Raw genomic sequence first — 10,242 nt, 5'->3', positions numbered from 1 at the left:
GACATTGCAACACAAAGAAAAATTTAAATCACAAATATAAGAAATTTAGTATAATGTAGCAATGTAAAAAAGAAATATATTTGAAATTACAAGAGATACAAATTGCAAATATTTTTTAAGCTTTGCAAACTTTATCAAAACACAAACAAAAATAATCAACAAGTCAATAAGTTATATATGCACAATAGTCAATAAAAATCTCCCCAGATAAATACGGTGCCTACCTCCAAAACAATAATTTAATTTTTTACTGGGAGAATATTTGCTAGAAAGATTTCTTCCGGAGGAATATCCACCTTAATCCGTTATACACATAACAATAAACTCAACAATAGTTTTGCTACAGCTGTGAAATATTTTTTCAGTTTTACTTTGCACCACATGATTATTACAGGGTTAATATATTGGTTAAAGGAGCTCTAAAAAAAACAATACCAGTACCGGAATGTCACTACACTCAAAACACATGAAATAAACTTTATACGTTGTTGTGAGTGATTTTCAATAAAACCATGCTCAAATATTTCTTTAATCATTATAAAATTAAGCATTCTGTTTGCATGGTACTAAATGAACACACAAACATGAAATTGGCAGTGATATCACTCATGACCGTGATGGTTAATTAAGTTCATGTGAGTCAGTCATTTGCCTGGATTGCTTGGAATGGGTTGCCAAGTCACAAAAAAGAACTTCGAAGTTACATCCCTTTTTTAATTTGGAAGTTGTGATGACAGCAAACTTTGATGTTTATAACAGAAAATGTCACCTTCAGCATAAAATGCATACGATCTGTCTCAATCATATGTTTCCACAACAGACAATACTTGTATACACTGTCTGAAACATCAGGTGTTCTATTCATTTTTTTAAAACTTCTGAAGATGTTCAATTTTTAGTATTTGCATACACTTCCTTGGAAAAATAGGCACATGATACGATATGAACAGTTATAGAAGCAGTGAATAGTTAATTGAATATGTACGGTAAAGTTTTTGGACTTGTAGGAAAATCAAAAATCTTTTAAACCAGGTTTAAAAACTGATGAAGCAAACCAAGGTTTTAATTAAGTAGCCATGAAATAAAAAAAAAACAATCTTTATGTCCACCCTTGAGCAAGTCATTAAAATGTTTAGCCAAAATATGTCTCTTTGCTTTCAGTGGGTGTTAAAAGAGTCACCTTTTTTGAGCAGACTCCTCACTCCTTGACCATGCCAGTTGACTAATGTGCAATGTGCATCATAAGCAATGCCAGCATAAAGTATTTAGGAAAGATTTGGAAAGCATGATATGATGTATATTTGTTATTAATTATATTTATGTATCATAATCTATTTTATTTATTTATGAATACAAGTGCAGTACGAACAACATAGTCTGCAAAGAAAACACTATCTGAGCAATTTCTTTAAGGCTGATGGGAAAAACACAGTAACTTCGATAGATCGTGACTAATATCCACAACAAAAATGCCGCCTTTCACATTACAAATTTAACAGACACACAACACACATATATACATAGAGAACTTGTTAAATAATGTGGAATTCAATGGCAATTCACACAATTTTTGTGACATTTTTTTCCATTTTCTTTGCAATGGCACCCGCCTGATGTATCTCCCTTACCATTGGGTCCCCATCTTGGCAATTTTGTCACCCAACAAATTTCTAAACCACACATAGTGCAACGCAGCCAATCACAACCATCTTTTTTAAGTATAATGATATTGCAGCGCGGGCAATGAATCGCTTCTTTACTTTTCACAAGTGATTCCAACATGTTTCGTGTCTTTCTTGCTTGTTTGTCAGTTGAGGATTTCAATATTATTTCTTCTTGATATTGCTTGCAATTCATTTTTTCGTGAATTGCTTTACAAGTGAGGCAATTTGACGCATTACAAGCAGGGCATTTAAAAATATTTACTCCATCATCGTAAACACACCAACCATTGCAATCAGCAGTTTTACAATGAAAACTGTTGGAGACTTTCTTCTCAGCGGATGCCAGGCTCCTGGAGAGGTAACGCTGAAACTGTTCATCTGGCAACAATGAACGAATCTCTCGTTCCAACAGATTGGATTGGCAATCATAATTATCATCAACATACGGACACTTTACAGGTATGTCTTCACTCAATGTGATATGCTGAGTCATGCATTCTTTGCAAAATGTGTGAAGGCAATCAGCAAGACATACAGCCTCACCAGGCTCTGTCTCCATTAGACATATTGAACACTCAATAACTTCTTCTACTAAATTTAAATTTCTCTCTACTGCAGTTACATGTTGTTGGTATTTGCGTTTTTGCTTACTTTCCTTCTTTTTGCGTTTTTCTTCTTGAGCAATCTTCATCAATTCATCACTTTTTTGCTCATCTTTTATCCGAGTTTGTTCCGATAAGGATGGCACATAATTTTGGGGAGGTTGGTAATCAACAGGACGACTTGTGGCACACATCTCACATCCAGGCCTAGTTGGTTTGTTTACAAAAGTACAAAGAGGACATGACCAACCCAACGGAGGCAATTCTGTATCTTTAACGTTGCTCAGATGATCAGGTGATGCCGGTTGCACAGATATTGTCCCATCCGATGATGCACTTTGATGGTCGTTTGGCAAAACAATAATAGGTGGATTTTCACCGTTATTTGAATCAACATGTATTGTTGTATGTTGGGAAATTATATACGTTGCTGAGGTATTTGAGGCAGATAATGAAGAAATACTTTCAAAGGCATCAGTATTGACAGTTATGTTTTGAACATAAGTTCTGGGCAAAGATGAACTGTCCAATGATAGGTTGCTGGAAAGACTCTTTTCATTACCACCAGTACCAGTATCACTACTCACACTTTCTAACAATTCCAGTTGACGAAACTCTTGAAGGAAACTGTCATTGTTTTCACTTGAAGAAAAGCTTTCTGTTTCTTCCTTTTGTTGAACTACATAAGCATACAAAATATCATCATTTTGCTGAACTCCACACTGCCGCAATGTTTCCCATTTATTTGCAACATATTTCCCATTTAAAATATAAATATCTTCTTCAGAAGAATCTGTTTGGAATTCCACAACAATTTTGGAAATAGCTGTTTGCACAGTCCAATCAGGATCGCAAGCAAAATTAAAAGGACCTTTACTATACAAACTCTCTTCTATATAAAGCTTCACATCAACAAGAAGTGTATTTCTTCCTTGAATAAGTTTTTCATAAGAAGCAAGCAGTTTCTCTTTCAGCTTTGCCTCTTTACTCTCTAGCTGAGCAAAAATTGCAACATCACTTGAAACTAATTTCTTTCGTAATTCAATGCATCTAACCAGAAGCTGGTTGACTTTTTCTTGTTGACTTTTGGCACCTTCCATACTTAAATTCAGTACAAATTCATGACAATGTTACTAACGTTTTAAATTAATTAGGCGCATATCAAATTGATCATAAACCTGAACATAACCTGATTATAAACAGATCAATCCAGAACTGAATCATCCAGTTGAAACTACTTGAACTATCTGAGTTCTAAAATAATTGAACAAACATTGTTAATATGCATTTATATAAGCCTAGTATTTTACGGACCATAAAGCGCACCCGATTATAAGGCGTACTGTCAATAAATTGCTTTGATTAGTTTTTTGTTCATACATAAGGCGCACCGGGCTATAGAACGCAACATATTTTAAGGAGTATGGGTTACCGGTACCGTATAAAGCTCATTAAACAAAATTGCTCAATATTTTTTTATGGTTATTGTATTTTAATCAAAGAAACGATCAAACAAACAAAAACTAAACTCAAAACAAGTATATATAGCCTATACAGTTTATTCCTCTTCCAGAAATCCATCAAATTCTTCATCTTCTATGTCGGAATTCAGCAAAAATGGGCCTAGTGAATATCACAGATTGCTAGTTGCTTTTACCGTAGTTTATTGTGTAAGACGATGGTTTATTTACAAATATAATAATAGTATCGGTACTGGTTTTGAGTGTAGGCAGTAAAGCACTACTTGATCCATACATTAGATGCACCGGCTTATAAGGCGCAAGATCAATTTATGAGGGAAAAAAAGGATTTAAATTGCACCTTATGGTCCGTAAAATACGGTATATAAACAAAAAATAGGAGCTGGTGTACAAGTTTCTGCCTTGGTGAAAAATACCAGTGATGTCATAGACAGGAATCGACCAAGATACATAAGTTGAAGTGTTACCGGTAAAACAGTAAAGCAAAGGTACAATAGTTTCACCTTTTATATTTGGTCGATTCTTGTGTATGACTTAATGGTATTTTTTACCAAGGCGGAGACTTGTATATCAGGTCTTATTTGTGTGTTTTGTTTGGGTTATGTTTGCTTGCATGTACTAACCACCACATTACAACTGTAACCTTATTCAACGTTATTATATTTTTTTTTAGTTTTACAGTAGGCTATAAATTCCATTGTTAAATTTTTGGAAGTGGTTATTTTTCCACACTTATTGCCATGGTTACAATCAGGTGTTGCCAGAGTTAGGATTAAAGTTAGGAAGGGTTAAGGTAAGGGTTAAAGTTAGGAATAAGATTAGGGTTTTGATCTTTGCCCAGGACTAAAAAAAATTCCAAAATACAAGTTTTTGTATTCAACAGCTTTAAACTTTTGTCAAATTAGGGTAGAATTCCTTATTCGGCAACACCGTTGAGGCTATCGTTACACTATGTAGTGTAAATATAGCCACAGCCTAAATTTCTTTATAAAATACTGACAAGGTGGAAGCTGACTTGGAGACCTTGTGACATCTTCCACTTCCTTCCTCTCTTATTTCACTACCGTATGTAATGTACCAAAGTATTATCGTGAACAAAGGAGTGGTAATTTCGATTACGTGGGTTCGATTCCCACCCTCTGCTGATACTATTTTTTTAAATTGGACCCACTTGGATAGTCATATTTTGCAAGTACTGGCCGCCTTCACTAACGTTGACATTCACTACATCTTGTAACTAGTACAGTATATAACGTATGTAGCCCACTATTGTATGATGTATTGTATACCTATCTCTACTGACAGTTATCTTCTATCTTATATGGTGTCTCCAGCCCCAGGTGTTTTTTGTTTGATTTTTAGTGTTATGCTGTGCCTTTATAAGATATGTATGCTCTAGGTTGTATTGACTCGTTTTTCTTGGTGTTTTGTATCTTGTTTATGACTTCCTTGTTGGTATTCTATTTCGTTTTTTTACTTATTTAATATTGCTACGTAAGTTATGAAGGTGAAAAAGCACTGCTGTGCTTGCAACACCACTATTACTGTATTACTATTATTATTATTTGTTGTTTCAAAGCAACTAGACCAAAAGATGAAGTTTAAAGATCATGAAATACGAAGTTTTATGCTAAAAACTAAAGTTACTGTATCATTTTTAGCACCTGTTCCTCTTTGAAAATTTCTTGTCTCCTCATTTATAATGATTTTCACACAAGTTTTCTCACTTCTGATGTTCAAAGTCAGGTTTCCTCAAAATATCCCCACAAGTGGATTTAATATTTAACCTTGATAACAGAGTTGCCAGTTGTGAACTTGTTTCACCAATTTCTTACTATGAACTAGAGTTGAGTAGGAGTGGAGTGGACCCATTTAAAAAGTGGCTGGATAAAACAGGTTTATGTAATCCAAAGTTAACAGCACATGAAACTACCTCACAGTTCATTCCTATTGCTAGGCCACACCAATTTTTGGCCAAAAGCTCTGGCCCTTCTTTAAAAATGATCATCCATCCTTTCTTTAAACACAATAACATTACTTACAAGTGTAAGCTCAGATGCAGTGACATGTTGCCAGTGTTGTACGCGTCAATGACATAAATTGATGGCGTCGGCGTCAGCGCCAATTGCCTAAAACTTTACTGCGTAAGCTCTTAAAGAAATTGCGTAAGCTCTAAAGTACTGCGTAAGCTCTTAAAGAAATTGACGGCGTCAGCGTCAGTGCTAATTTCTAGCGCTATTTTAACCAGGGTCTCACAAATCGGAAGTATTTCAACTAAGTTTAGGTTAGCAATAGCTATGAATAAAGAGCAGGTATTATGTTTTGAGACTGTATTGTAATTAACTGCTTAGCCTATAGTTATTTCCTTGTAGAAACACAACCATTTCAAAACGTTTGTCTGACAATCTGCTGCGTTTGGGACGCATAATGTCCTTTCCAAGTGAAAACATGCGTTCCACAGCAGCTTTGGGTGGTATTGTTGTGTTGCATTTCAAAAATAAGCCTTGAAAACGTTTACTCGGAAAGGTATCACTGTTCCAAGCGTGCTGTGATGGTTTAACATATACGGTACAAATCTTTTAACGAGGTCCACTGCAACAAAATCGCTCTTTTCAGGGGCATAGAGGCAGAGCTCTTATCTTTAACTTCCGCGATAACATTCATTGATTTTTCGCTTTCTTTCTCTGATCCCTCGTTCTCGATAGGCTACTGCTCACGATATGAGTGATCACCAATCACCATTTGGCGAACTTCTTCCGCTTGTATTTCAGGTAGCCATTCCAACCAAAGCAAAAGCCGGTAATTCGGTTGAGTCGCGCTGGCCAAAATACATTGTGAAACTCTCATTGTGAAACGAGATAACAAAAATGACGCATAACGCTTGACGCTTAAAATCGGCAAAATAGTTGACGGCGCTATCACTTCCGTCAACTAAAAAAAAAATGACGGCTCTAGCTTCAGCGTCAACAAAAAGTTGACGCCGTCAAATGACGCCAACGTAGCCTACAACACTGTATGTTGCACATGCTGTAAAAATGGATTTTTGCAAACAGTGGCAAAAAGACTAGGCCTACCTTGCAAGAAAATTTAATGCCATAATTGCAAATAATAAAGCATATTTTTAAAATGTGGCCATCCTTACTACACTTAAATTCCAGAACAGTTAGCTATTATAGCCTAACTACAACAAGTAAGTAGTCATTTTTGTTTATTGCGATTGTGAATAGGCTACGCAGTGCAATGCATGGGCTATAGTTGGATGTAGCCTAATGCTTTGGATCAATACAAAGCTAGATTACTTTTTCACAGATTACATTATTCCATTGCTTTTCCAAACGACATATAGGCTTACTTAATAACAAACTATGACGATTTATGCTACATTTAATCATTAGCCTAACATTCACTGTGTGAGCAGTTCTTTTTATCAGCATATAGGATGTAGCCTAAATATATTTTACCACAATGCAATGCTATAGGCTACGCCTATAGGCTAGTAGCCGCAAAGTTAAGCAAATTTGTAAGTTATCAATGTAAAAGTGTGATTTCTTCATTATTTCAAAAGCGATTTAAGAGAGTGATTTCAAGAGTGTGTACAAAATTGGGTAAAAGGCAAGTGTTAATAAAGCGTCAATTCAAACGTCTTTCTTCAACGTTTTTTAAACGAAAGTTTAAACGCTACCTTCTTGATTTAAATGAACCTGAATAAACATTAGCTGCTTTGTATATAGGCCTAGGCCAGGCCCGTAGCCAGGGGGGGTTCTCAGGGTTCCCGGGAACCCCCCCTTGAGCCGAAAAGGTCCACATTTTGGAGAAGGTGTAGTGTACAAACTGTACATATAATCACATGATCAGCTGAAACCTTCCAGATAGTTCTAAATAAGAGGTTTCTGGAAGATAAATGGAAGATTAGAGATGTACCGATACTAATATTTTGGCCGATACCGATCCCGATATCACTTTTTTAGGCCGATACCGATACTGATACCGATATTTTGGCCGATACTTTGGTGTACAAAAAGAAGCAATTTTGGTATTTGCAAGGAATTATATCAAATGCTAAGTTTTACCTTATTTGCATAAAACTATTAAAAAAAGCTTTTAATTGGTATAATTTATTAAAGATTCAAAAATCCTATCTCAACCGCATTGTTGTGTCATAATAGTAGGTTTTAGTAATGAAGGCCACCGTAATTGAGGACTGGAGTATAAGGGAAGAAACATTACATCATAATTAGGGTTTCTGAAAAATTAATAAAGTGTTTGCGCAAACTCTCCAAATAGGCTATCATAGTTGATAATAAGATGTAACATGTAAACCAAATGATTTGTGTAGTCGTACAAAAACTATTCGACAAGTAATGTGCAACCTAAGGGCGCTTGTCGTTTGGTTGAAAAGCTTTTGCCAGGCCAAGACTACCCAGATAGCAAAAATGTATAATTTTTCATTGTTTTTACGTTGCTAAACGTTTAAAATTCCCGTGTAACTTGGTTGTTTTTAGTAAGCTGGTTCTATCAGTTTGTGATTTAATTTCCACCTTTCGTTGTAATAAACTCACCAAGCTTAAACAATATGGCAGAATAAGTAGGCTCAAAATGAAAGCAATGTGACTACGAATCCTCACTAAACTAATCAAAATAGCCTTGTTGCGCCTAAGATGACAACCTCATTGTGAAGAAAGGAGCGTTCTTCCCGGCTATCAGCACAAGGTTGAGCACTCACTACTCACTAGTACAGCGAGCAGTTGCGATTCGCTAACCACAACGGTGTAGCGTCCACACTAGCCATTTCAATTCTTGTTGATGTCAATTCATGCTACAAAACGACTGCCGAAAAACATATAGTTGATTAGATGGTCTAAATGGCTAGCGTGGAAGCTACACCGTTATGGTTAGCGAATTGCAACAGCTCGCTGTACTAGTGAGTGCTCAGCCTTGTGCTGATAGCCGGGAAAAACGCTCCTCTCTTCATAATGAGGTTGTCATCTTAGGCGCAACAAGACCATTTATTGATTAGTTTAGTGAGGATTCGTAGTTCCATTGCTTTCATTTTGAGCCTACTTACTCTGTCATGACATTGTTTAAGCTTGGTGAGTTTATTACAACGAAAGGTGGAAATTAAATCACAAACTGATAGAACCAGCTTACTAAAAACAACCAAGTTACACGGGTTTTTCAAACGTTTAGCAACGTAAAAACGATGCAAAATTATACATTTTATTTTTTGCTACCTGGGTAGTCTTGGCCTGCTTTTATCCTCTGCTGAGAGTAAAAAAGAAACACAAATGATAAATACTGGAGAATTTGAGTTTTCTCCACAACTTAAGAATCAAACAACGCAAAACTGCTGAAACAAAACGTTTTGTTTAAGTGAAAGAACCACTGTAAGCAAACAATGCCAAAAGGTGCGCGCATAAAGTCATGGGAGTGTGAGGTATCAAAAATTTGAACAGGTTGTTATTTTTCTATATCAATGTGACGTTAGTTACTACGTTAAAAAATCTATATCTTTGCTTCTGCAGAAAATCCGCAGCAAACACCTTTTCTTTACATGTTTAGTATCGGCCACAATATCGGCCAAATTTTGCCGATACCAATACCCAAAAATGGCCGATATCACCGATACCGATATATCGGTACATCTCTATGGAAGATTGAAAACATTTTCGTCCCGGACGCGTTAATAACGAAAAATAAAATGAGTGATTGTACGATAGTAAAGTTTAAACTTTGATCATTGCTACTTCATAATGCCTTGTGTTGCGCCAGCGAATGTGACGTAAGTTGTTAAACTGCTATTTTCTCGGTTACAGAGTTTACGTAATAGTTAATCTTTCTTGCATTCTATCTTCTGGATAATTCTATTGATAAAATCTTATGAATACAGTTCTCGTGATAAAAGATAATTGACGTGAGAACAGGCAACGGAATCATGTACGCGTATTGGTTTAGTGCAGTGGTTCCCAACCTTTTTGTTGTCACGGACCTCTTTAGACAAATTATTACTTCTGCGGATCCCTACCTAAATTTTGCCTGAAACTCAATTAATATACTATTGACTATTGATAAAGTGAATGTCTTCTATTTGAATAAGAACTGAAGATGCTCATTATGTAGCGAAATATATATTCTTTTTAAACATGAGGCTGGTTGAACTTTATTTTAATAATTCTCAAACTATTGACTATTGTAATAATTATGCTACTCAACTACTGTACTATGTCACATTGCATTCTCGCTATGGCTCCGGCGGCAAATATTACGTTAAACAGTCGCTCAAATAAGAAAATGAATGAATTGTTCAAGAAATGTCAGCAGTATTTGATTATTATGGTGACCCAAAGTACCAGGCCGAAACTTTTTCAACGTAAGCAAATGTAATGAGAGAAATGAAAGTAAAAAGATCGCTTTTCGTTTTTTTTCCAAAATTCATCAAGGTAATCACGGACCCCCAAAGGCTTTCTCACTGACCCCCAAGGGGTCCGCAGACCCCAG

General features: G+C 35.7%; 1 protein-coding gene across 1 annotated transcript; it reads right to left on the bottom strand.

Annotated features, from left to right (window-relative positions):
- Positions 1-2: 2 nt before the first annotated feature.
- LOC145768368 (ranBP-type and C3HC4-type zinc finger-containing protein 1-like) lies at positions 3-3,369 on the bottom strand. Its single transcript, XM_082579852.1, has one exon. It carries the CDS (start codon positions 3,364-3,366, stop codon positions 1,549-1,551), a length of 1,818 nt encoding a protein of 605 aa, XP_082435978.1. The 5' UTR covers positions 3,367-3,369; the 3' UTR covers positions 3-1,548.
- Positions 3,370-10,242: the final 6,873 nt, after the last annotated feature.

Source organism: Aplidium turbinatum, chromosome 4 (genome assembly GCF_918807975.1).
Source record: "Aplidium turbinatum chromosome 4, kaAplTurb1.1, whole genome shotgun sequence".
NCBI classification, from domain to species: Eukaryota; Metazoa; Chordata; class Ascidiacea; order Aplousobranchia; family Polyclinidae; genus Aplidium; species Aplidium turbinatum.
Note: the sequence above shows the minus strand (reverse complement) of the source record. Positions and strands in the feature narration are given on the sequence as shown.

Coding starts and splice junctions, on each gene's coding strand:
- LOC145768368 (XM_082579852.1), bottom strand. CDS start 3,366: ATGGAAGGTGCCAAAAGTCAACAAGAAAAAGTCAACCAGCTTCTGGTT.